This window comes from Prinia subflava, chromosome 3 (assembly GCF_021018805.1).
Source record: "Prinia subflava isolate CZ2003 ecotype Zambia chromosome 3, Cam_Psub_1.2, whole genome shotgun sequence".
NCBI classification, from domain to species: Eukaryota; Metazoa; Chordata; class Aves; order Passeriformes; family Cisticolidae; genus Prinia; species Prinia subflava.
In genome coordinates this window covers 90,599,125-90,626,773 of record NC_086249.1, presented here as the reverse complement: position 1 = coordinate 90,626,773, position 27,649 = coordinate 90,599,125, and the positions used below count along the sequence as shown (strand labels likewise).

General features: G+C 43.6%; 1 protein-coding gene across 1 annotated transcript; it reads left to right on the top strand.

The window, feature by feature from the left end:
* Positions 1-213: 213 nt before the first annotated feature.
* ACE2 (angiotensin converting enzyme 2) lies at positions 214-27,649 on the top strand. Its single transcript, XM_063392884.1, has 18 exons — positions 214-2,710; positions 5,678-5,836; positions 7,865-7,958; positions 8,533-8,676; positions 9,997-10,109; positions 10,629-10,737; positions 11,456-11,553; positions 13,036-13,205; positions 14,230-14,456; positions 15,257-15,401; positions 16,945-17,043; positions 17,688-17,810; positions 18,125-18,297; positions 19,191-19,249; positions 23,646-23,746; positions 24,683-24,799; positions 26,022-26,216; positions 26,858-27,649. The coding sequence occupies exons 1-18, from the start codon at positions 2,513-2,515 to the stop codon at positions 26,976-26,978; spliced, it is 2,445 nt and encodes an 814-aa protein (XP_063248954.1). The 5' UTR covers positions 214-2,512; the 3' UTR covers positions 26,979-27,649.

Genomic DNA, 27,649 nt, shown 5'->3' with positions numbered 1-27,649 from the left:
AAAGAACTCAGAAATATGGCTGAGAATTTGCAGCATATTTCAGCGTGACTCTTTCTGCTCCATTCCAGCTCACTGCAGTGCTTGCACACACATTTAAATGCAGGTGCAGAAGCAAGCCCTATGTGAAATGAGGTGACACCTTTTCTACCCTATGGGTATCCCCTAGAAGTATCCTGCTTTTTGAGGGCTCCTGGGCTGTGCATTTACCCCTGGGGTTTCAGGCTGTGCACGGACAGGTGGTGGCAGCAGGCAGGAGTGAGGAGCAAAGGTGACTCCTGCACCATAACAGAGAGGTGACAGCTACCAGGGCTGCCTCTGGACAAGCAGAGCACTGTAAAGGGGGAAAAATAACACCTGCATGTAAAAAGGGAGTTTTGAATCAGCCAGCCCTTTTACAGTACCCTAAAAAGTACCCAGTTCAATGATTGTGTAATTAACTTGCCAGCATAGAGGAGAAAATAGGAGAGTTAAAGTGAAGAGTCAACACAGCCCCTGTTCTCTGCTGGAGAAGAAGAAATCAAGGTAATAATAGGCATAATTCTCTGCTCTGACAGACAACAGCTGAAACAACAGCACAAAAACCTTTCATCATTTCACCATGTGACAGTCTCACTGGCAAATTGAGAAGCAATGAGCAAGACAAGAATCACAAAAGGCACATAATTACTTGGAAAACAGGCTTTGTGGTTCTCAGTCAAGAGCAGGGGTCATTTTAATATCTCTCCTGGGCTTTACTGTGTCCCATATCATCTGGATGTGAGAAGAGAATATCTATCTATTAACAGGTTTTTGGGCATTGCCAAGCACTTCCAAGGGAGTCCTTCAAAGGATTACAATTCCAAATGATCATAAAATTTTGAAAAATGGACTGAAATCAGTGCAATGCGCTTCAGCCCAGACAAATTCACAGTGCAGTAATTGGTGCCACCCTAGAACCAGATGTACAGAGGCAAAAGAAAAAAAAAAAAAGGAATGGCTGAGCAAGTAGCACTACCAGAAAGGTCTCAACTGGAATGTGAGTTGATATTAATTAATGTTGCCAGAAAGAAGGTGTGTATCAGTGAGGCACTGCATGTAACATGTTCCAGTGATTGGATTCCTGGTCACTGATACAGTTTTAGTTATTTGCAGATGTGGACACCATCACTAAGGGCCCACAAAACGTGGCAAGTCTGGATGGCACCAAGAAGAGCAACATGAAATTTAGGGAACATGACCTCTGGGGAAGGGTTGAGTGAATGTTGTTAACTTTCACTTGAAAAAAAACTATTGTTAGAAGATTGCACATGGATGAGAGAGATCAGTCACCCCGGTCCACAGCACGTGGGTACCACAAGATATTGAAGCTGGGTGTTTCCTCAAGGTGTTTCCTCAAGGTGGTTGCTTTCTGGCTGTGCTTGCCAGGTGCTTGTTGCTGGTGGCCCTGCTGAGGCTGTGCTGGGTTCCCAAGGGCTCCTGAGGGCTGGATCTGCTCTCCAAGGTTTGGCAATGAAGGGGCTGATTCCTGCTGCTCCCAGGCAGACTCATGGTGGTTTCACAGAAACTCTGCTGGGAATGGGAGACCAACCCTGTGGATGTGGCTTCAGAGTTGCATCTCAAAGCAAACCCCCACAAGACCCAAAACAAAACCAACCATGTGATCCTGAGCAGAAATAGGCTAGTTTAAAAAATACTAAGTCATTGTCTGATCGATAACACTCGATCTAAACTGCATTTCCAGAGCTAATTCATGCATTGATTTTCCCATTGATTTGCAGTAACTGCTGGGTTCCTAGCTAGATTAGCAAAGGTATTCAAATATTAAGATGGAGTCATTTTAGTAGCCTTAGTCACCTTATACTTAAATCCAGTTGATTTATAGTTCAGATTAGGTCTCTGCACAAGATGCTGTGATTCCACAAAGTCTCTTGCTGCTTTTTGATGGCTCAGTGAACACATTTAAAATTCAGGCTTTTTATGCCCCAATTGCTTTGAAAAGGAGGTTTGTTCCCCAAATCACCTGGGCTTTGCAAAGCCTTTTAAAATGTGGCCCTAAATACTCAACCATGTATCCTATCTCAGACTAACTGGGGTTTTGTCCTGCCTGAGAGTTAAGGTTCTTGGCTTGGTGTTTCAGTGAAGTTTCTAAATATTTTTACAGCTTATCACCAACCTGTTAAAGGATTGACAGATTCTGAGCTACCAGAGACACGGGTAGGCTATAGATAAAATGACCAGCTGTATCATTGACAGCACATTTGGGAAACATTAACCAAAAGTAAAAACCTTTTATAAGAAGGCCATAAAATGGCAGGAGTAATTATGTTTTTCCAAAGTTAATCATTGACTTTTGTTTATTTGGCTTTTTATAAAAAAACTTTTTCCTTTCTCTCCTATAATGAATAAAACCTATAAAAGCTCCAGCAAATTGGATTCAGCCTTTCTTCTTCACAGTGGCCATGCTTGAAGGCTGATGAGGCAGAGGCCAACTGAAAAGCTAACCTGAGGAAACCTACTTTGTTGAGAGGTTCTCATGCTGCATGTGAATATGTTGGTCCACTTCTGGCTTCTCTGTGGCCTGAGCGCTGTTGTGACCCCTCAGGATGTCACACAACAAGCCCAGAAGTTTTTAGAAGAGTTTAACAGGAGGGCAGAAGATGTCAGCTATGAGAACTCCATTGCCTCATGGAACTACAACACCAACATCACTGAGGAGAATGCCAATAAAATGGTAAGTGCTCCATCCTGTGGGTTTTACTGTTCTCGTAGGAATCTTAATCTTTCTGGTTTGTTTTGGTTCCACCAAGCTTGGCTGAAATCAGAGTGTTACTTCTTTGGTATCAGTGCTTAATTTTGGGGAGGGTAGAGGAGCTTGCTCTAATGTAGCAATGCTCATTGGATGTGCCTGGGCCTCTACCAGCCTCCACAGCCTTGGGTTAGTACCTGGACTACCTGCACTGCACAGGGATGTCCAGAAGCTGGACTGTCCCCAGCCATCACTGCAGATCACTCCAGTGAGTGGAGGGAAAAGTCAGGGGAACAGTCCATGTTCATCCTCAAAATCTCTGTTGGATGGAGAGAGATGCTTTCTTCTGCTGAGTCCAACACCACCAGTGCCTCCTGGTGTGGTGTTTCCCTTTCCTCTTTTAGAGGGCATATCCTGAGGGTGAAGATCCTCTCCAAGGGCCTGGGGTAGGTGCTGTCTGTGGTGCAAGGAAAAAGGATTTGACTCTTGCACCCACATGAGCTCATGTCTGCCACTTTCCCTAAGACTGGATGAACACTGGGCTTTTTATTGACACAGGCAGTTGCTTTACTTCTCAGTGAATATGCAAATATTTTCTGGATGCAGGCATTCTGTTAAATGTTTGCTGATGGATTTATGTGGTGGCCCACACCAGTTACCCAGTGGTGGACCTTTCCCCCATCACTCTTCTCATAGTCAGGGCTGTTGGTAAACTGCCTGGAGGTATTAGACCAGGAAAAATGAAGTGAGATCACAGACTAGCAAATGCCAGCAGTGGAGTTTCTGTTACAGTGGTCTTGAATGTTGGTTTGAAAGTCCATTTCTATCTGCAGGAAGGACCACAGCATCTTTACTTATGCTGTCTTCCAACACAGTCCTTACTTCTCAACAACAGCCTCTGTCTGCCCCAGCCCAGGGGTCTGTAGGCAAGAACTTGTCAAAAGCAGGCAGCCATGGTCTGGCTGGTTACTGATAATGCCATGCCTCAGCTCAGTATCTTGTAAGCTCAAAGCCTGTCAAAATGAACAAAACCACCTTGAATTTTGCTTTGTTTTAAGGAGTATCTTTTTTAAAGTTAACTCTAGCCTTAGAGAAAACAATTCAGAGCATAAAAATGAAGCTGATCTTCCTACATCTATTTTTGCCTAATGGCTGGTCTTTCACTTTGTGGTCATATAACCTAATTAAAACATGTTCTAATTATCATATTTCTTAATTAAAGCAAGGAGACTGGTTGCTGGAAGAAATCCTAATGACTAATCATTGTCAATCTGGAATTTTTTCTGCGGCGCCAGATACTTAAACTGTAATGTTTCCAAGCACGTAAAATGAAAGCCCTATATAGTATTTTCAGCATTAATGAGATGATAATAAAATACATGAGGAGATACCAGCAATAAAACCCAATTAGTCTAGTGTTTAGAGAGAACTTTTTCTCTCTCTTGGTCTCCTCAGAAGTGCTGGTAATAAACTCACTGATTCCCCTCCTCCCATTCTGCTGGAGGAGAGTTAATGAATACTGTCCCTTCTGGCTCCTTCACATCCATTTTCCTTCTAAATTGTGTCACAAACCCTACAACTATTCCTCTGACTTACCAACCATTTCCTCTAATTGTGAACATGTCAGACAGGAAGATAACTGCTTTCCCCTGGCTTTTGTAACCAGTGACCCCTCTCTTCTGCCCAGCCACTCCTGAGGCACCTCTCTGTCCCTGCTCAGGACAAGGAGCTCAGGAGTTCATGGGTGCAGCAATGCTCCTCCTCTGGGTGCTTATCAAGCTCTTGCCCACTGCTCTGCAGGCTGCTGGGGAGTGTCAGGACTGTTTGCTCCTGTGAAGGGCAGTTTGGAAAGGCTCCCAGTGCTACCCTCCTGCAGCCAGGATGGAGGAGATGTGGGGATGGGATTGCCACGGGTTCACAGCTGCCAGCAGCCCTCTCTGCTGGAGCCTGGAGCAGTGGGAGCTGTACCCCTGTCACACAAGGGGCTGAACAACTCGGGCACAGCCCTGCAGAAAGTGCTGGTCTTACTGGTGTGGCTGCACAGGGGTGAGGGGTGCCTGGAAGAGCTCTTGAGGCACAATATGACATTTGAGTTCCCTGATGGCTCAGCAGAGGGAGATGGGTGTTGCACATGCTTTATCCACAAGCTGGAAATCTCTGGCATAAGCATAATTAAATAAACTCTCCCAAGGACCCAGGTTAATTAGTGCTGTTCTTGTTGCTGTTTGGAATTGGTGCTGATGTGTTAAACTGTGTACAAACACATTAGAAAAAGGTGAATAAGACAGTCCCAACTCCAATTTGTGTTCCAATGCTGCTACTTTGTGCACTGAAATTTGAGAGTTTCACTTACCATGGTCTGTAATTGCAGAAGTGTTAAAAGAAATCTCGCACAAAATGTTGAGATTTCGCACGCCCAATTTGGGCACCAGTTTAGAGCCTCCTTTGCCCAAGTATAATCTTTTATTTGCCAGCATTTCAAAAGGAAGTGATATTTGCCTTAAAAACAGACGAGTACCGCTACCTTGGCTGCTGAGTGTTCCTGCTGCTGCAGCAGAAATGGGGATTGACATCTGGGTCAGAGATCTCTTTGTGCCCTGGCTGATTTCTTCACAGGTGGGTGAAGAAAAGCACAAAGGGAAGAAAACGTGATTTAGAATAGCAGTAGACACAGCAAAGTGATGCTGGGTCAATTATAACAAGCAAGGTGTGAATAGACAGTCATGCTTTTTGCCGTTCCCAAAGAAAAATGGTTATCTGGATGTGTGAATTAAACAAAGCCAAAGAGCTCTCTAGCCATTTCACTGTGCGGTGCAGGTGCTCAGGCCGCAATCCATGGGTGTTCTTCACAAATGAAGTTCATCCTGGAAATGATATTTTTGTCCGCTGAGTGCATCAGGCCACCCCACTCCTTTGGAGGGATTAATTCAGGGTTGTGTGACCCCCCTGCAGAGTGAGGCAGGCGCCAAGTGGTCCGAGTTTTACGAGGAGGCCTCCAGGAATGCCAGCAGCTTCCCAGCAGACAGCATCACAGATGAGCTCACCAAGCTCCAGATCCAGACCCTCCAGGAAAGAGGATCCTCTGTGCTGTCACCAGAAAAATATAACAGAGTAAGTTGTTGAATTTGTATAATTTATATAATAATTTGCATGAGTTATAATATATATTTAGTTATATATCTATATCTGTATCTATATCTATATCTATATCTATATCTATATCTATATCTATATCTATATCACCTCTATATCTATATATCTATCTCTATCTCTATCTCTATCTCTATGTTTTATGTATAATACATATTTATTTTTATATCATTTATATAATTTATAAATCATCTTTTTTTGGTGAGTGATGCCACCGCCCTGCTTGTTTTGGGACAATGCAGTATATGGTATGGAAGTGTACCTGCTCTAGGTGTTCACAGCAATGCAGGACTGTGGGGTAGCCTGGCTGGGAAGCTGGTTGCCATTTCTGTCAGCAGTTTTGCCATGAAATAGATTCTAAACATGCCTCAGAGCAGTCCTTGCACTTATAGCTGGATTAACCATAAAACCAAGAAGGGACATGTGGTAAGTGCTTGGTGAAGTCCAGACCTAGGGCAATGAGCAGAAAGAGATGGGTAAAAGGCCATTCAGTGAGTCAGAAAGGTGAAGATGGAGGAATTCTTTCTTTCTCTGAACATGGTACATTATCACACTGTGAAAAAGAAGGAATGTGTCATTGCACTGGGCACCCTGGGATGCCTGAAAATGGGGAGGGTTCCACAGAAAGGTGCTGAAGGCCAGCAAGATTTGACATTTGCACTGACAAGTTCACCTAAGAGGCGGGTATATGGATAATGAAATTTCACGGTATGTGAAATTGGAGTGAGCAGCTCTGCAGACTCAAAAGGGAGAGTTAAATTACTTTCCCTTTGCTGAAGATCAAATTGAAACATAGCATTGAAGCATGGGAACCTACAGTCCAGGGTCCTACAGTCCTAATTACAGAAGAATCCTGAGATTGTTCTGCTAAGGGCAGCAGTGCTAATCACCATCCAAGGGAAGCAGTGGATTGGCTGGATCTCTTGTCTGATCCCAATATGATGCATTTCTGAAGAACAGATTGTGTTGGTGGGAATACTGGCAGTTCATACAAACATATATTCATTTATGGATCACAACAGTGCAGCAATGGTAATGTTGTCTCTGTTGAGGAGGTATGTTCTTCAGTACCCTCCCTGTTTAGACACTTAGAATTTCCTAGATAATGGCCTTTGGGGCTGAAGTTGTTGATTCATGTTTGAAAAGTGGCTTTTTTATATAGTCTGATGGGATTCTAAGTATCCTTCACTGACACAAAAATATGCTTGGGCACTGGTTTATTTTAATGCTGACAGAGGTAAAGTTAGAGCTACTCACTAACTGCCCCTCCCACTGACAGCTCTTCAGAGTTCTGATTTAAAGCTCTAAGTGAGAAAATGCATAGTGCTAAAGGGAAAGCTAAAAGTGGTATGCATTTTCCTTGAGGCATGAAGATGTGAAAACATTAAAAAATATTTTAAACAAAGCTACATAGCATAGGTTCTGAGATAGAGCTGAATGATTTCAGGGGCATTTTGGCCTTCAGCTGGCCCAAGACATGAGCCACAGCTCCTCTGTGGTGGAGTCCAAGCAGGTCCATGCAATTAGTGTGATGTGATGTTAACACCCACAGGCAGCAGTCAGCCTGGCAGCACCTGCCAAAGGGGCCCTTTTTTGCCAGCACTCAAAGCCACAACCTCCCTGCAAAGCTTATGTGGATTCATGCTTATGGAAGCACACTGATAAACTTTATTTTCTTATTGCTGCTGTGTATTGACAGCTCTCTTGTGACAGTCAGTGCCTATTGAATCCAGACCTCTGCCTGACTAGATATTAAGAACCTGTAGGTTATGTCATGTATTTGGGAGATCATCTGTCTTTTCCAGCTAGGTCTGGTTCAGTAATGCATTTAGGCAAGTTCTTTCATTGATCTCTCCTGAGCTCAAATATATGCTTTAATATTAAGCTGGTGGGTGAAGTGTTGATTCTAGTTCTTAAGGAATTAGCATAATTGGCTGTTATTTTGCACAGAGTGGGTTTCTAACAGGCTGTCTTGCATCTAACTTGCAGCTGGGCACTGTGCTAAATACCATGAGTACCATCTACAGCACTGGGACCGTCTGTAAAATCAACAATCCCTCTGAGTGTTTGGTGCTGGAGCCAGGTATGACCCCAACCACTGCCCCTGAGGGTGCAGAGAAAGCCAAAGGGTGGCTCCTGACTGCAAAAGAACAGGCTGTAACTTCAGCAGATATTTCCTGCTATCTAAAGCTTAGTCATAATTTAATTGCACCTTGCAGATCAGGGACCTACATTGGACCTTCTGCCCAGGAGACATACTGTCTCCTGTTTGTAGCAAAAAAAGTTGGTGGAGGCTGCTCAGCTTGTTTGGCAGCCTGCCTGTCACTTGGGGTTGCCTATATCACAGAAAATCCATTTTTTATGCCCTGCCATCAGGGTGGACTCAGTGTTGCCGTGAGGCCAGTCCTGAGACTTGTACCAACTTAAGGGAAGCTAATGTGGAGAGAGCATTTAAGAGACTCATGATGTACTCCAAAAGACAAGGGGAAAACCTTAAATTAGGAAAGGATGCAATGAAATAATGGGATCTTTCAGTATATCAAATATAAATTGTTTTGTTCTCTGTTCATGAATTTCTTTCACTTTGGTTTGTATGCCTGCTGTGAAAGAAAAACTCTGCTTTTTCAAAGCCTAGTACCTAAATTTTGTTCTGACAGGTCTGGATGCTATTATGGCTGACAGCACTGATTATCATGAGAGACTGTGGGCCTGGGAAGGCTGGAGAGCTGATGTTGGCAGAATGATGAGACCATTATATGAAGAGTATGTTGAACTCGAAAATGAGGTTGCAAGGCTTAATGGTAAGTCACTTTTTGTTTCTTTTTTTTTTTTCCCTTCTGTCTTCCAGAAACTAGTAAACACACTTCAGTCTTACACAGTTTTCCCAGGACTTCAAAACACATCTATAATTTGCACACAATTTGCTCTTGGTGTGCATGTCTCAAAGTAAGAGGCAATGCAGACAACTGCCATTGAGCAGTTCAGAGGTTTCTTCCCAGCCTGGAACAAGAGGCACCTTTCTGCTGGCACCCTTCCTTGTTGGCACTTTTCCCAAAGGCCATAATGCATCAGTGCTCCTCACTACAAACCACCCAGAACTGCAGAGTTTGTGGTTTATTGAGAAACACACTCCATTTAAACAGCTTCTGAGTGTTGCTGAGTTTTGGTGACATCTCTTTCCTATGGGCCTTGACCTTTTTGCAGCAGCCACAATCATTGGTACATTTATAAGCATTATTCCCTAGCTGGAATGATCAGATTTGGTAGTTCAGCTGGGTCTTCAAAAAGGATTTTGTACTAAGGGAAGTGTGCTCCCAGTCTGAGATCTCCACACAAATCATATGGAACTGTCTTTTCAAGGAACAGCAGCAGCTGCCTTCTAATTTTCTTTTGGGGTCTGTTAAGATGGCTTCTCAAGTAGCTGCATCATCTGTCTCTTGGCCAGACTGCAGCTGTACCACCTGCTTTCCCATCCTCCTTGTTTTGCAAAAACTGCCAAGCTGGAACTGGATAAGCGAATATGGCCCAAATAGTAAGACAGGGGGAAAAACCAAACATTAGGAAGTGGTTATCATGGCCTTCCTCCATACCACTACGGAAGAGACTTCAGCTAGGAGCCATTTTTACTCCAGGCTTGATGGAGCTCAGTGGACTGGAAGACTTAGTGGAACTGGGAGCTGAATTTCACTTCTGGTGTCCACATGTGTCCTGGTGGTTTAGGTTCTGGAAGAGGGGGCCCGTGTTCAATGTCCACCAGTTTGTGCCTTCTGTGAGAACCCCTTAGGATCCAGCCTGAGCAGAGGATGCTGCCCCTCACAGCCACAGGAGCTCCAGTCAGGATTCCTGATTTCCTTTGACATCCATCTCCAGAATCACCCTAACTAGCAGATAACCATGACATCAATTTCTGAATGTCTTGGAAGTCTCCCATACTTGCATGTTCATGAGACAGACCCTCAGGGAGGCTGTTTCCTCTCTGCTAAACCCAAACTTGCATTTTGCTGCTTTGCTTTGGGGGAAGGCTGCAGGTCTGCATGGGATCTGCAGGGAGCTGCACTTCTCCTGCAGACCTAAGCAGTGCCACGTGTGGTGTCCTCATGTGGTGCATCCATGCTTTACAGGTTATTCTGACTACGGAGACTACTGGAGAGCAAATTATGAAGCAAAGTCTCCAGAAAATTACAAATACAGCCGTGACCAGCTGATCGAGGATGTGGAGAAGACTTTTGAGCAGGTAGAGGCAGGAAAAGCTCTCACCTGGTTGCAGGATTGTGTTTTGAATTGGTGGGCTCACATGCTGATGTTATGAATGAAAATGAAACCTGCTTTAAGCTGGCTGATCACAGTCTACATGGGTTTAACAGAAACAGATGTGAGGAGACATACATGACATTTCTACCTCTGTGGCCATTCAAGGACCAGCTTGGTTCCCCAAGGCTGGGAAAGAGGGAGCTCTGCAGGTCCATGTCTCTCCTCCAGGCAGGGTCCATGGGTAGCTGGCATCCTTCATACTCCAGCTCAAAAGTTAGCAATGCTCCCTCCCTCACACCTGAGCAGGACTTCTGTGCCTGGAATCTGGACTCAGTGCCTGAGCCCTGAGGCAGGGGGAAGAGCTCAGCTGCAGGTTTGGGGTGTAGTTACCTGCCAGGAGCTTTTTGTCAGAGGGAGCTTCAAGGCTCTCTGTTTTGGGGTAATGAGTGGAATCGAGCAAAGTGAAAAAAAAAAAAGTTTCCTTCTCCTCCTCTGCCTCCAGATCAAACCTCTGTACGAGCAGCTGCATGCCTATGTGAGACACAAGCTGGAGCAAGTGTATGGCCCCGAGCTCATCAGCTCCACAGGAAGCCTCCCTGCTCACTTGCTGGGTATGTCAACACTTCCATGTCATGCAGGCCTGACTTTATACACAGGACACCTTTATACACCTTCAAGGCATGTGGGTGGAGAGTGATTTGACTCTTTAATCAGGATGTCAACAAAAAGGTTACAGATAAGAGGAGGGTAGAGGAGAAAGGATAAATTCCTAGCAGAGATGACACAAGTGCTTAGCAGCAGAGGCAGGAAGGGAAGGGAGGTGTTCTCATCCTCACAGAACACAAAACTCTAGCAGTTGGCTGGGATGTTTCCCTCCCCTCTGCAGCACTTGTCTTCCTTAGAAATGAAAGTTTCAGGGAGACTAATTTTTCCTTTCAAATTTTACTCTAAGATTCCACATTTTACGACTTGGCTTTCAAATCATGCAGCATTAAGCTGCCCTAACTGTTGTGTACCTGAACATGGCACAACAATCATGTGGACTAACAAAAAGGATATTCAGTTTTCATACACCTTTAGGAGTGTGACCGGTCCTGAAACTATAGTATCCAAGAATTGCTGATATTGGGTAATAAAAGGATCCTTGATCTGAGTTTGACCTATTCATGACCTTCCTGAACTGCTCCCCTCCACATCTGGATCAGGCCTGGTTAGATGACTAATAGTCACTATTTTTGACACTGCACAGTTTATGGACATGTCTGGCACCTTTGAGCAATACATAATAAATCATTTAAAGTATTTCTTTGTTTCTCTCTTTTTATGAAGGTGATATGTGGGGTAGATTCTGGACAAATCTGTATCCCTTGACTGTTCCTTATCCAGCCAAACCAAACATTGATGTAACTTCTGCAATGGTTGAAAAGGTAAGACATGCCTTTATGCAATATGCATTATGAAACAAATCTAGAAAGTATAAAAATTATGTACCACATATCAGCTGCTCTCTAAAAATCCATGGCTGCCCTCAGGCAGACACACTGCCAACAAAGTGTTTCTTTTTGCATCCTTCTTTTGCTTTTCACCTTTAAGTGTTTATGCCTTTTCCACTGTACCTATCCCCTTAGCTGTTCTGTTTTCCTCCACCCTCTTTGACCCCCTGAATCTTATCTCCAAGTCTATTTCCCTCAGAGACACTTATCCATTAAGAGATAGATTTTGTACTTATGAATATTTCAGGACTCCTGGAGTGGACTGGTATCAAATATGACCTTTGCCAGTCATTACCATAATCAAATAGTTTGTATACCACAGTTTGTTTTTGTCAGTCTTCTTTATTTGGATACAGCTAGAGAAACTTCAATGCTGTCTATTATCTTTTGATAACTGCATAAGATCTGTGTTTGAGACCGTAGAGCCAACAGCTGTGACAGCACTTTTACCAACCAAGAACATGGGTGAAGATAATTCCCTGTAGTCTTGCCAAAGCCTTACTCCTTTTTTAAACTAAAGGGTGGTAGATGGAATTTGATTTCTGAAATGCAATTATTGACCTGAAATCTACTCCTCTCATAGGCATCACTCCATTAAAATGTTATGCTGGTAAGAGAAAGAATAGTTGAATTTCATTCATTAGCAGTTTGCACAAGTCTTCATTAATATCAGCTCTGTTTTACACTACTGACCCCCTTGTAGTCATAAATTTGAGTCTGTTGAAGTATCACTGCAAGAAGGGAAGCATTATTTACAGAGCCTTTGATCAATAGGTGGGCTCATCCTTGTTGTGCCCCATATGGGTGTGCCCCATTTGGGATTTCCATCCAAATGAGCTGTTTGCCACCCAGGTCTCTGTGAAAGCTCAGTCCACTATGTGAAGAGCTCCTGCTGGGTAGAATAATAAAACTGCTGAATGGCTTAATTATCCTGCACATAACCACCAGTTTTAATCTGATAAGCAACTCCCATAGATACATTTGCCAGGTTTTATGGTTCTGGCTGAAATCTCCTATGCTCATCATCGGCTGGGAATGGAGCTCCACTTCCTCAAAGGAGTTGTCCCCAAGCTGACTGAAGGGTTGGATCACAGATCTGACATTGTACTGCCAGGAGTGCATTTTTTATCTTACCTTATCTCTTATTGAGGGTTTCTCTGGTCTGAGTCAGGTGCTATCTGCTGAACCTCTGAGTGCAGAAACCTATTTTGTTTGCAGGAAAACAGTTAATTCCAGTTCCCAGCAGAATTCACAGAAGTGCCAAAGGCAGACACTACTGACCTACTCTCAACAGGCCAGGTGCAGGTGTGAAGTTCTTGGGAAATGAATATGAAATCAGCTGCCCTGCATTAAGCAGGGCACTGGGAACAGGCTGCATGCAGGAGCAGAGGTTAACAGTGGCATTTTCTCTTTCAGAAATGGGATGCAATTAAAATATTCAAATCTGCTGAGGCCTTCTTTGTTTCTATTGGCCTTGATAACATGACTGAGGGCTTCTGGGCAAACTCCATGCTGATCGAGCCCAACGACAACAGGAAGGTTGTCTGCCATCCCACAGCATGGGACATGGGCAAAAGGGATTACAGGTACTGAAATTGCTGTGACCCCTTTTTGTACCACCTCCTAGAACAAACATGTTTTCACTAAAGGTGCACCGTGCTGTCATAAGTTATAATTTCTCCTTTATTTTTTTTTCTGGCTGGAAAGAGGGGGAAGGAGGACAAGAGAGCAGGGATGCTGTGGGACTGCAAATCTTTGTGTAACTTTTCCTGTGAAGATCTACTCAAAATAACTAGTAGATCTATTCTCAAATTTTAGCTGAGAAATTACTAATATTTTTATGAATTAGAGAAATAATGACTGTGTTCTAGGGCTTAAGGAATAATGCAGGTGGATACCAGTGAGATTTGTGGACAACTGCACATTTTGCAGCAACGGCAGCGGGTCCCTGGGGAGCAAGGGAAAATCTCCTGAGAGTCCACTGTCTATCTTTAGCAGAGTTATCCAATTTCTTGAAAATCTATCAGTCTCTTCCATATTTGGGAAAGGAGTGGGACAGCAAGTTCCCACACAATGAATACTTCTCACAGAAGGGAAAGCAGCTGGTGCACAGCACAGCCTTAGTGAAACACATCAGTGTCCCACCTCAGCAGTCTGGAGAAGGTGAAAGAAACCCCATTTGAAAGGCATTGCTTTAGTAAATAGCACCTACACAAGGATGAAGTAGCAGGAGTCACCAACACACAGGGGTTTATACATTTCTGTCTTACTAAGATTTGTGGTGGCTGTTCACTCCCACATACACAGTGAGTTTATCATCAGGTTTTAGGGAACAGCTGTTCTCACAAAACAGCAGGTTTCTCTGACTCCCTGGACAGTTTCAAGGTGGCTGAAGGTGTTTTGCTGAGTTCCCCATGAGTCTTGCTGTAGCAGGAGGATCTGCACTGCACACCAGAATGCAGCTGCCCAGGTTTTGCAAGGGGCAAGAGACATTTGCAGGCTCTGGAGCGGCTTTGCCCCAGAGCCTGCAGTGGCTGTAGCAAGCAGGGCTCAGGCAGCCTTTCTCTGGGCCACCCTCTCTAACCACAGACACTTTCTTGTGGTGTGTAGGATCAAGATGTGCACCAAAGTGACCATGGATGACTTCCTGACGGCACACCACGAGATGGGGCACATCGAGTACGACATGGCCTACGCGGACCAGCCCTACCTGCTGAGGAGCGGCGCCAATGAGGGCTTCCACGAAGCTGTGGGGGAAATTATGTCACTTTCTGCAGCCACCCCTCAGCACCTGAAGTCTCTTGATCTCCTAGAGCCAACTTTCCAAGATGATGAAGGTAAATAAATGCATAAATATTATGTATTTATGTGAAAGTATTTGCTGGCCTTATTCTGTAGCAGAAGATTGTGCCTGCAAACTCAGCAAGCAGCTGACAGGCTTCTGAAAATCTTACTCCTCTAAGGTACCTGAAATATTATTTTTCCCCAAATCACATTGTGAAGCAAGGATCACTGCTTTACAATGCTGTTACATAATTTAAAAAGAAATAGCTAACACTTCACTACCTTCAGTACTGAACAACTCATCCTTAAATCTTCAAAGTTCATTTGGATGAGTCTCCAAAACTCTTTTCAATCTCTGTTGCACGAATCCATACATATCTCTATCAAGGTGTGTATTTATCAGTTCAAATGAAACGGAAACCTTGAGATTTACATCTCCCACTTAAGTGAATATCGAGTGACAACATTGAGAGGCCCTCATTATCATGCTGTTCATCTGGCTTCTGAGTACTGCCTTAGATGGATGAAGATGCACATTTTATACATTTTGAGATGTCTTCAGCTCAGAACTACTTGGAGACTGGAGAAGTTCTCAGTGATGGGTAACTAAACATAAATGTCAAAGAACTAGGTTATTTAAGAGTTTGGAGGAAAGGGAGAGAGACAAAACAGGGTACAATTCCTAAATTATCTCACGTTTTTTTCAGTAGTATTCTTCCTTCCACTTTTTCTTTAGTGAAAATCTGTAATTCAAACAAGATGTAAGCATTAGCTGTAAAGGGAAGCAACTTTAGCCATCTAATCAGATACTAATTGCTACCATAACCATTACCTTAACTGCTTCTCTCTTCAGAAACTGAAATCAACTTTCTGCTCAAACAAGCACTAACGATTGTTGGAACAATGCCTTTCACTTACATGCTGGAGAAGTGGAGGTGGATGGTGTTTAGGGGTGAGATTACAAAGCAGGAATGGACCAAACAGTGGTGGGAGATGAAGTAAGTCTGAGAAACAAAGGGGATTTTTTCATATGAACCTGCAAACTCAACATACTGAGGTGTTTGTGCCCCCACAGGGCAGGATCTGTGTCTCTGGGTGTTTATGTAAATACCAGTGGAGTGCCAGATAGAAATACCCAACTGTGGTGCAGACAATGTCTCATAAGCCATGTATCCCCATTAACTCTGTGTACAGCCCCTGGCAGTTTACCCTGCCTCTCAAAAGACTCTCCCTGTTTCTAATATCAACTTCCTGATAAAAACAGCCCATGGCCTCTGTTCAGATCAACACTGCTGTCCCCCTGACACATTCCCCAAGACATCTCCACATCTGAAGTACAGCCCTTCTCTAAGTCTCACTGGTCATGTGCTCTGGTTTGCTCCCCACATCCTTAAGGACAAGTGGAAAGGGAAGTTCATTGTACTTGCCAGCCAGAGAAGCATGAGGTTGGCAGATCTCAATCCACCAAGTATCTGAGCACACTTCTCTGCTTTGTGTTTCCTCCCCACTGTATAGTGCTTTTGGAGGCAAATTGTCTGAAAGATTTCCGACTGAATCTTTCCTTTCTTGTGTACTAAGATACACCTTTCTCAGTAAAGAAGCTACAGTTCCCCTGGCATGCAACACTCAGAGGTGCCTTTTCAGATTTTGCCCATCAGTCAATTTTCAGCACCTTGGAGCACAAGATTAAAAATAAGTATGATTCAGACTGGAGTTTGTAATTTCCCAGGTTGGTTTTAATATAAGGGCAGAAAAATGCAGAGAAACCAAACAAGCCCCACACTGAAAATGGAGCCTGAACTCTAACACGAACAGTAAGCCTCCATCAGCAAACAGAATCTATAATAAAACTTGATATATGCATGCCTCCTGACCCAGTGTAAAAATCAATCAGCTTCAATGTATTCAAAAGTGGCAGAGATGTCAGAGAAATAGAGAATGACAAATTGTTCAGGGAAGCTTATCACATCTGTTGCAGGGGCACTGCAAAGCTCTCTGCTTGAAATACAGGTTTATGAAAAATATTTCCATGGAAGCTTATTACCATTTTCAGAACTCAAGGCATGGGTTTGTTTCTGTAGTACTTCTCAGGAAACACAGTCTCAGGAGAGGAAAATAAAGAGAAAGCTCATCTCCAGCCCAGTGGCACAGGAGGCCATCTGCCTCTTGAGTTGCCCAGTCTCTGCATGGCCTTGCCTGGAATGAAATACAGGTCTCTAAACTTGGGATGGCCAGGGCGTGAGGTGGCTGTGTGAAGCTCATGTCTTGCAGATTATTTCATACCACTAGTTGATCCTTGCACTTGCACAGTTGATCCCTGCTGTCATACAAATCCCTTCCTTGCACTATGGATTTCCAAACAGCTTCCCCTCTCTGGTCTGCAGTAGAACTCACTTGGGGTTCTTGGGAGCTGTATGGAATTCTTCTGTTTGCAAGTGAGAGGTGTCCATGTGTATCAAACAAAACAGAAGAAAAGCTGAGTCAGATTACCTTTACTTATTGTCTATAAACAGAGACCCTGTGTTTTTCCTTCATCTCCAGGAGAGCCATAGTTGGTGTTGTGGAACCAGTCCCTCATGATGAAACCTACTGCGACCCTGCTGCGCTGTTCCACGTGGCCAATGATTACTCCTTCATAAGGTAATGTTTAATTCATGACTTCACTTTTGTCTACAGAACAAACCCCATCTACCTAAAACATCTGCTGAACAGTCTCAAGACCCAATCTTATTTTGTTTAAAGCCCAGACTGAAGGTTGCTGATTTCAGTGGGAGTGCTTTCTGCACATCAGGGGTTGTTCCATTATCTCTGCGCAGTGAGGAGGCTGCTCACCTTCTTGCTGAACAGAAAAGTTTCATGCTGCCATCAAACCAGCCGGAGCACATTTGTATGAGGTGTTTGCCTTCTGGGGAACCACTGTGCCCCATGTCACTTGGGCCATGGACATGCAGCCCTGGATGTCCACTGTGACCCAGCCACCTCATTTTAGAGGGCTCAGAGCAGAGAGCTGGACCTTAAAAACTTTACTCTCTCCTGATTTATGTGGCTTTGGGGCAGATACCAAACAGATTTGGGGCTCTTCTAGTCCATTGGATCTTGGCATTTTGCTAAATTTGAGTTAGCTTTGCCTACAAATATCAGCTGGCCTCTCTCCCTGCAGTGCAGTCTCCCAAGCAGGAGTGACAGCTGATGCAGCAGAGCTTGCCAAAGGCCAAAGGCTTGCAGGTTTCCTTGACAGACAGCTAATAAAACCTGTGCCTCCCCTTTCCTTGCCCTTCCTTTAGGTATTACACCCGCACCATCTATCAGTTCCAGTTTCAGGAGGCACTTTGCAAGGCAGCTAACCACACTGGCCCTCTTCACAAATGTGACATCACCAACTCCACTGCAGCTGGGCAGAAACTCAGGTAATGAAGCAAATTTCTCACATGTAATAAATCAGAGTATAACAAAGCTTCTGGAGTAAACGAGGTTGCATCATTTAGCAAATGGAAATTTAGCCTCAATTAATTTTGACAAATTGACTAAATTTATGTACACTAAGGTTCTAAACATCAAAAGTTTAATTACTTGTTTGTGGGTATAAAATATTTTTATTAATAGGAATAATAGGAGAGAGGAGTGAATTCAAAAGCAAAGAACACTTTCATACTGATCACAGTGTTTTTCTTATCTATATGAAACATTGCAATAACGTATTACTCTTGTTCCACATATACAGACAATTGCTGGCATTAGGGAGATCCAAGCCCTGGACTCAGGCACTGGAAAGTGTAACAGGAGAAAAATACATGAATGCAGCTCCCTTGCTCCACTACTTTGAGCCTTTATATGAGTGGCTGAAAAAAAACAATTCTGGCAGATACATTGGCTGGAAGACAGACTGGGCTCCATGTACGTATGGCTTGTGGGTGATTTAAGGACACTAGTTACTCTTCACAACCCTTGGTTAGCAAAGTCCCTCTCTTTGTAGCTGTTGGAGGGTATTCTCCTTAGAAAAGAAGGGTTATGGGAAATAAACACTCAGCTGAAAGTTTTACAGGAAAACAGACTGGCTTCCTCATGGCCAGAGCTGGAGAAGTCAGCACATGTGTTTGTCAGAGCCCCACACAGTTCTCAGAAATTGAGAAAACTCTTTTTTCCTAATGGCAGCACTCAGACTGTGAGATGGCTCTACAGAAGGAGGAAAGGTTCAGAAGCTTGGCCTTGTGTGGCACTTTCCCAAGAGCAGTGTGCCTGTGTTGCAGAGCTGGGAGCCACTGGTCCTGGGAGCCAGGTGTAGGGGCAAACCAGAACGAAAATTACTGCTATGCTTTTTACTGACATGTGTTAGTCAAAGAGGGGAGCTTAAGGGGAGGAAAAGGAAGAGACTGTGGAAAAATGCATTTCTCAGCTTATTGTGACATTGAGTGATGAACCAGCCAGGTTATATTTGTGTAATCATTGCGGGTACTGGAGAGCACCAAAACCCTTACAGCCCTGTGCCAGTCTCTGATGGTGGGATTCACCTATAACCAGGCACTAGCATCTGCACCTAAGCTGCTCATTCCCAGTGGTGGAGGACAGGGATTTTCCTTCTATCTGCTACAAAACCAGGCTTGGGAACTGACAGCTCAGATGAGTGTGTTTGCAGTAGAGATGACTGAAGGGAAACAAAATCAGTCCCACCAAGGTCTCCAAGGGGAGCAAGGGAACCTGTGTGGAAACTTCAGCCACCTCAGCATTTCCAAGGAGCAGACTTTTTGTTGCTGCAGCTCTAACATGGCCCTTGTTTCTTTTAAAACCAGATTCTAGCAATGCCATCAAAGTGCGCATCAGCCTGAAGTCAGCTCTGGGGGACCAGGCGGTGAGTGTGTTTGTACCTTGGCACCCTTCTTACTGCTTGGGCAACTTAAGTGTGGTGATAATGGCTCAGAAAAGGAGTCAGGCCGTGGCTGATCTTTGTGTCTGAAGGCTGACATCAGCTCAGGTGAAGGGCTGTCACATACAAGATGTCTTGTCTGAGTTTGTGGTCAAGGCTCCCTCTAGAATTAGTGGAGGAATTTCTCCAGGGAGGGAGCCCACTCATTTTAGGAAAGGCAATCTCAGCTAGATGAGTTATTCTGCAGAGATACAAATCGCAATTTTTGCCTCCTACAGAACAGGCCTGGAGCACTAACATGGAGGAACCTGTGTACATGAAAATGGCTGTATTTTCCCCAGATTTGCTGATGTGTCCACTTAAAGCTTCTACCTAATTTCTTTTAATTGCCATTATCGTGGCTATGGTGGCTGCCTTCAGAAGTTACTAGAGCAGCTAACTTCACATTTAAAAGCAGGCTGATGGCTCCCGCTCTGTATCCTCAAACGCTCTTGATTTCAAACTAAAACACATCTGTTAGCATTTCTCTGTAGATTTTTGTTTGGCTGTTTACTGTGATATTTCCAGGCCCTGATATATTCAGCTGCCTCCCTGCCCTCCAACCCTGGTGCAGAGACAGCTTTGTTATTGAGATTGCGGGGGACAGTGCAGTGCAGCTGCTTCTGTTTCTGAAGAGGAGAAGGGCTTTCATTCCCAAGAGCTTGTCTGCTTTCCCCAATTATACCAGCTGGTCCAATAAAATGTATTACAGCAATGAAAAAAATCTCATCAAACCCAAAGATGGGTTTTACGATTTTAAACAGAGTATTGGCTTAGCCCATCTGCTTAACCCAGGCTGAAAATTCACTCCTTATTCTAATTCTTCCTCTTTATGCTAATCTCATGGAGGCAGTGTAGAAGGTTTAAGTGCACACACTTCATTCCCGTTAATAGCCATTTTCACCTTGCAGGACATTAGTAATTTTCCAAGAACGAGTATGTCATCAGGCAGGTCATTTAGACCTGCTTTTTGGAGCCTATTGCACTAGCAAGGACACAAACCATGGGCTCATTTTTCATGTGAATTGATGCTCTTGCTTCAATCACTCTCACATGCAAGCCCCAGTGGAGTTTTATTGCTTCCTAGACTGCCTAGTCGAGTTAGATACAATTCAAAACTGATATCAACAGCATAGAAAGGTTCCATATTACAACACATTTATTAGTCATTATGGTTAATGTTTAGCTTAATATCATTTTTATGCCTGCCTTTAGCCATCATAGTCTTTTGTTGTGCAATTGAGCAGCTGTAAAACAATCTCATACAGATTACTTAATTTGAATTATTGTATAGACAGTAGGTTCCTAAGCTCTGAAGAGCAAGCTATACCTTTTCCTCTCAAAACCAGTTCCCATCACCAGCTTTCAAGAAACCTTTTCTATTTGCTTGCTTTCTGCCTCCCACAAATCTCCCTTTTGCTGAGCCCCAGGGGCATGGCTGAATGCTGGCGTGGCAGCAGCAGGTGATGCTACATGCACGAACTGGCACAGAGAAAAGGCAGGGGGAACCTCGGGCAGGGATCTCAGCCCAGCTACCCAGAGCAGTGTGCTCTCGGGGCTTTGCACAGCTCACAGTGCACTGTGGGCTCCGTGCAATTGTTTGCTTAAGGTGTATTTTGAGTTGCTTTGCACTGACCTAACAGCACAAAGCTCTGGTGCTCCTTAGCTCTGGAGAGCAGGCAGGGGAAGATTCCTGTCTTGGGCTCAGCTACAGCTGCAGCTCACACAGACCCTGACAGCCCCGGCTCCTACCAGCAGGGATGTTTCAAAAGCCCCAAGCTCTGGCAAATTGAGCATCCAGACTCTGGGATGGGCTCAGCGCCAGCTGTACCGGAGCGTGCACTGCCGCAATTACCCTGCTAATTGTTTTCAGGCTGATGAGATTAGAGCTGCAGCCGCAGCACGGCTGCATCGCCAGTGCAGCTGATGAGGCTGACACATCCACAGCTTTGCTTCAGCTGGGGCTTCACAAGAGGGCCCACACAAGGGAAAGTGCTGCAAGATCCCCAATGAATCCCTTGGGGTCTGTCGTATTTAAAATAAACAGTTCCAGGAGCGCTAGCCCCTGAGTGCCACTTGAAAACCAGAACCCTCTCCAAACATTAATTCAGAATTCTCTACCAGGTCAATGCCGTATGTGTGATCACCTTGTAAAGAGCTGTCACACAAGACGGTGCTAGGGAAGGGAGAGCTGTCAGCCTGCAGGCATTTAGATGTATCTTACCATGAAAAATCCTTTTTGAATCAGAGGCCACACTTGCACTGTCTTCCAAATCACATGTGGGAACTTGGAGTGAACACCCTGTAACAGAGCAGAGGTGCTTGGCAGAGTTCCTTTCTCTCAGAAAGCAAAGCAGCTTCTGTAACACACAGTGCATGGTGGGTGCCTGGGGAAGCCGTGTGAGCAGCCACGACTCAAAGATCAGAAGCCAGCCAGGTACTTCCCATCCACACAGCCTGCAATAGGATTTATAAGGCAACAGAGAGGCACAGTGGCAATTAGGATACATTAGACTGAAAAAGACAAAGCGTAAGCTAGAGAAATGAATAAATGATTTAAAAAAGTCAACATGCTAAGTACAGAAAGCATCAGTAGCGGCATCAAGCTCAATTAGATCCTGGTAAAAATAATAACAATAAAAAAGCAGCACTGCAAGCCTAAATATTTTGGGCATAAATGGAAAATTGAGAAGCCTCAACAATAGCCTCTTAGCTGTGACAATGAACAGTGCCAGCTGCCGGAGGCAGCAGCAGTCACAAGAAGGGGTGCTTCCAGTGCAGGGCTGTGCAAGCAAGAGAAAGCCTCGCACAGGGGACTCAGCCTCAGCCTTCCCTGGTGGGAACAGCCAGGCTGGCACAGCCCCTGCCCTCAAATGCCCTGGGCACTGCTCTGATTGCTGTCGCTTTGGGTGCCTTCCCCAGGACCTGGTCCTGAATGGACTGACAGCAGTGGGTTCTTTCTGCCCTTTCCTCCCCTTTATTAATAGAATCAACACTCTTTAGGTTGTGAGGGACCTCTAAAGACAGCTAGCCCAACCCTGCTGCAATGAGCAGAGACATCTTCAGCTGGATCAAGTTGCTGTAAGCCTCACCAGCCTGACCTTGAATGTTTCCAGAAACTGAGCATCCACCACCTCTCTGGGCAACCTGTTCCAATGCCTCACCATCTGCACATTCCTTCACATAGAATTTCTTCCTAGTAACTAATCTAAATCAACTCTCTTTTAATCTAAAACAATTACTCCTTGTCCTATTGCAACAGACCCAGCTAAACAGTGTATCCCTGTCTATCCCTGTCTTCCTCATAGATATTTATACATCCCTCCAATTTTACATCAGTGTCAAGAGGTGGACATATTTGAAAAATGCAGCTGGGTTTTATAAGCCTATTACAACAGAGCTGCCTTCTACCACACCTTCCTGAATAATCTGAAGAAAGTCAGGAGCTGGCTTTCTATCACTGGCAGCATTTATAGGCCTTCCTGCCCAGTACCATAAACACAATCAAATCTGTGCCTGAGGGGAATAAAAAGAGATTGCCACAGAGTTCAGCTGGGAATTTTCCCTTTGTGCACACATGCTATTTCACAACAGACCAGGCTGCTTTATCACCTCCTGTGGTGGTTTTTGCCCCCTGTGCAGCTCTTGGTTCCTGCCCCAGAGAAGCTGTTTTTGTCTTCCCCTGCGAATAACTTTGGACTCATAAGGCAGGCCAGAAGAAGCCTGCACACAGGCAATACTTTTTTTTTATCACCTATCTATGCTCCAGGGAAAAAAACAAATATGTGCTTGTTGCAGAAATACTGATGCAAAGAGTTTTTTACCAAAAACAGACCCTGAACAAAAATCTGAGCTCATCAAGCAAATAAATTAGCAACCTTCACACAACAACTCTACCACAAAGGTTCTCCTCCTTAATAGAACAGGTCTGCAAATAAAATTATGTGATTAAAATAAGATCTAAAGCATGAAATCTTTAAACTTCAAAGAAAATGCACAATATTTAGTAGGAATGGCCTTGCTGATGCCTTTTCTCCCTGTAAGGCAGAGAGTTGTGCTGGGACTGCAGCATCTTCAGCAGCCCTGTATGAAGGTGCTAGAGATTGCAGAGGGGCAGCAGGATGTCTGGTAGCAGGGATGCCTCCTTGGTTATTCTCCTGCACAGTGCCCAGATTAACAGATCTAAAGGGTTTGGTTGGTTTCTGATGTGCTATCATGGCACAGATAAATAATACTGAAGTGCATGCCAAGCATTACAGTTGCTATTTCTTTTTAGAAGGATTTCTTATTGTCTCTGATTTCTTGCCGTCTCTGAGGAATTTCTCTTGTGCTGTTTCTGCAGTATGAATGGGATGAAAGCGAGCTCTTCTTGTTCAAGTCATCTGTCGCCTATGCCATGAGAAAATACTTTGCAAAGGAGAAGAAACAGAACGTTGACTTCCAGTGAGTGGCTTGCTTAATTGTGCCAGCTATGCCTGCATTGCTTCTGCTTGGCTAACAGTATGAACTGGTGGGATTAATTGTGCCTTCTGTCAAATGTAAGGTGACAGAAACAATGTCAAACATCAGCTGTTTGTAAAAGGCAAGATGCCAGCTTGGGTATATGGTATATTTCCCCTCAAGAGCCTGAAGTTTAGGAATAATGTGCTAAAGTTAGGTAAGAAGGCTTTGTCTCTGGCAGCTTATCAGTGATGGAGATGAACCTTGACAATTTGTGTCCAACATGTATATAGGAATATCAGGGAAGGTACATTGATTAGAAATAAACATTTCTAGCAATGTATGTGTATCCTATTCAAGAGGTTTGGGGCCAAGGAAAGATAAACATGTTGACTATAAAGCACTAGAATTTGGTAAAGACTTACTAATCTTATCTGGGTTCAGTTACAAGCATAAAATCTTTCACCTGAAAGTGATTTTGGTAGAAAAACGACCCTTTTGATTAAGTATCTTGAATAATGTTTAGAAGCTATCTACTCAAGCTATTAGGTATTACTTTATAGAACATCAGTCATGTAATATCTAGAATCTACTCTAGAAAAATAAGGAAGAAAGCTATTTTTTTCCACTTTGTGCTTCATACATCACCTCATTCATGAGCCCAACCCCAGACACTCTCTGTTCTGCAAGTGATTATGTGCTGTGGAAAATTACACCAAGTCTTTTCGTAGGTATGAGGGAGACTCTCTTCAGCTCATGTTACAAATTAGCACAAAGGAAAAGGAATTCTGGCTGGAAAATTGAATTCACTTCCCAGCTGATTTCACTAGAAAGCATTCCCCCAGTGCAAACTAAACCCCTCACAACTGTTCACTTGCCCGAATTTAAAGCTAATGTCATCTCAGCAATGAAAATAACCTTTTTCTGTTTTCCCTTCAGAATTACAGACATTCATGTCGGGGAACAGACACAAAGGATCTCCTTCTACATTACTGTCAGCATGCCAGGTAATATCAGTGATATCGTGCCCAAAGCTGATGTGGAAAAGGCCATCAGGTGAGATTTTGCTCTCTGGGGGAAAAAAAAAACAACCAACCAGATGGAAGGTTGGAAAGGAAAGCAGTGGTTAAGTCAGCTGAGGCAGAAGCAGTGACAAGAAAGTAAATTCTGCAGTTAAAATGGAAACAGTGGGATGAGAGATACTAGGATGAAAACTATTATGACAGAAAGAAAACAGTCCATCTATCAGATGGTATCTTGGACAACAGCCAAAATAAAATGCTTCAGGGGTCTTGTAAAATTGCCAAAACACATCTTATGGCATCATACCTTGCCAGAAGATCTAATTGCTCAAACTTTAACAGGAATTATTTTATATCCCGAAATACAGAATACAGTAATGATGTATGCACACATGTTCTTCCTCTCGTTTTTGAAAAGTCAGTGCAAGATATGTTGTTATCAAGGACTCCAGAATAATGGTGTACTAGAAAGACAGACAGATGTATTTGATTATATAGAAGAGGTCAGGGCAGGAGCTAGCTCCCACTTACAGGTCAATGAACAGCTCTTTTATAGCATGAGGTGACACCACTGTAAGTCATTGCTATAAAAATGATAAGTAAAACTGCAACTCTGCAGAAGATCATGGGTAATGTGCAGTGGGAAATGAAGAGGGCACAAATCTAAAAGCACCATCAGCATGAGATGGGGTTGAAGAAGCAGAGAGATAAATTGGTGAACTAAGGGAGAGGAATATGGCTGTGAAAGTCACTCTTGGGTTAGCACTCAGTAGCAGACGTGGAAGGAAAAACAAGGCACAGATGATACACTAGGGGAAGGGTTTTCAGGGCAGTGAGAAGCATACTAATCAGAATTGTGTAAGATTGTAGGAGGGAAAACAGGTAAGATGTCAAAACTGTGGTTTTGTGTGGCATAACTGAGAAACTTTTCAATAGACAAGAAGTGGTAAAGAGAATGAAGGGCAAAGTACAAAGAGAGATCAGAAGGTTCATTTGGCAAATGTTAAGATTGAGTTTAAGAATCCATACAGTGTCTGAACATGTCAGTTAAGCTGCAAAAGGTTAAGGGTTTAAGTTCCTGTGGTTGTCACTCACATGCCAGAAGGAATATGGGTTTAGCAGTACCTCCTCTGCAGCCTTTTCAACTGAGCACTTCAGGGGAAGCTTGGCATGCTGAAGGTTTATAAAACAACTGAAAACCGTTCCTTTCCTTCCAATAAATGTGTGAAACTCTTTGAATTTGCATTTGATGGCAGGATGTCTCGAGGACGAATCAATGAGGCTTTCAGACTGGACGATAATACGCTGGAGTTTGTGGGAATACTTCCAACCCTGGCTGCACCTTATGAACCACCAGTAACCATCTGGTTAATTGTATTTGGGGTGGTCATTAGTCTGATTGTCATTGGAGTTATTGCCTTGATCATCACTGGGCAAAGAGATCGCAAAAAGTGAGTAATGTTTTTTGATACTATGATCAAGACTACTACTATTGGGATCAAGATGTCCCAATAATTCAGTCATCAGGATTTTTACAAATTAGGCTTCAGTTTACCTGAAGCAAGTTTAGGTCAGTTATTCCTTTCCCATCAGCAGTGATGGCTGAAGGTTCATCTCCCTGTCTCTCAGTACATGACAGCTTTGGCAGCTTAATGCAATTCCCCCATCACCATCAGTTTAACCTGGCGCTGGCCACAGGGAGCTGCAGGGTGGCCAGGCTTCTGCCAACCCTGCTGCAAGGAGGAGGGGATGTCCTGCTGGGAAGAGGGTGCCTTCTCCAACAGCAGAGCTGCTCACATGCATCAGCACCTGAAGTTTTCTGTAATATGACTGTAGGCTAAACAGTAATGATGTTTTCCTTAAATATTGCTGCATCGACAAATATAGCTTGGTTGGTTTTCCATGTCCCTCTTCTAAGAGCGTTTCTAAGAACATAGAAGATTTGCTACAGTTCTCCTTAAACCCAACTCAATTTCTTTTATATCAATATTTCCAGTTAAACACAGCATTATTTATAGTCAGGGATTCTGGGGATCCACAAGGACTTGAACAGAACAGGAAGCTTCTAATATAAAATGAATTTCCATTACAGGAGAGCAAGAGAAAGCAGAGGTGAAGCAGGATCAAATCGTGAAGAGGTGAACCCTTATGCTGAAGAGGGAAGAAGCAACCTGGGCTTTGAGCCAGCTGAAGAGACACAAACATCATTTTAAATGGTGTGGGTGCACTAAGGGCTTCTGGGTTTTTTCATTTCACCTTTAGCAATAGTACCTAGCAAAGGAGCAAAACATGTTGGATGTCATCAAACAATGTATTCTGGTTGACCATTAATCTACTGGTTCATGGCCAAAACAACTAAATCTGCTGTCTGTGTGGTAACTGGAAAACATGCATGGCTTTTCTAAGAGTTATCTGCATAACATTACACACCATTTATGCTGCTTTTCATGTGTCAGCTGCATCCAGCTTCTGCTTCCTGTGTAATGAGATACACAAAAGCTTGGAAATATACAGTTGTATACAGACCAAGACACACATAAAAATAACTCATATACTCCTGAAGAATATCTTGATCTTTCCTGATGGAGACCTCAAAAGTGTTTCTAAAGACAGTGATGAAAAATCCCTTGACTAACCTTAGTGATAAAGAACTCTGTTTGCTATAACTGCAATTTTTGCACCTTCAAGAAATCTGTATCAATGTAAAGTGGATACTGGATGAAGACTAACAAGCACTGGAAGTTTATTAGAAAATCATAACATAAGTTATTTTTCTAACTGTTTGCTTGATAAGTATTGTAGGGATGAAATATCCCACGTTCCCTCAAAAAAACCCCACCTCTTTTATGTTGACATTAAAAATGGAAACTTCCTTAATACAAAA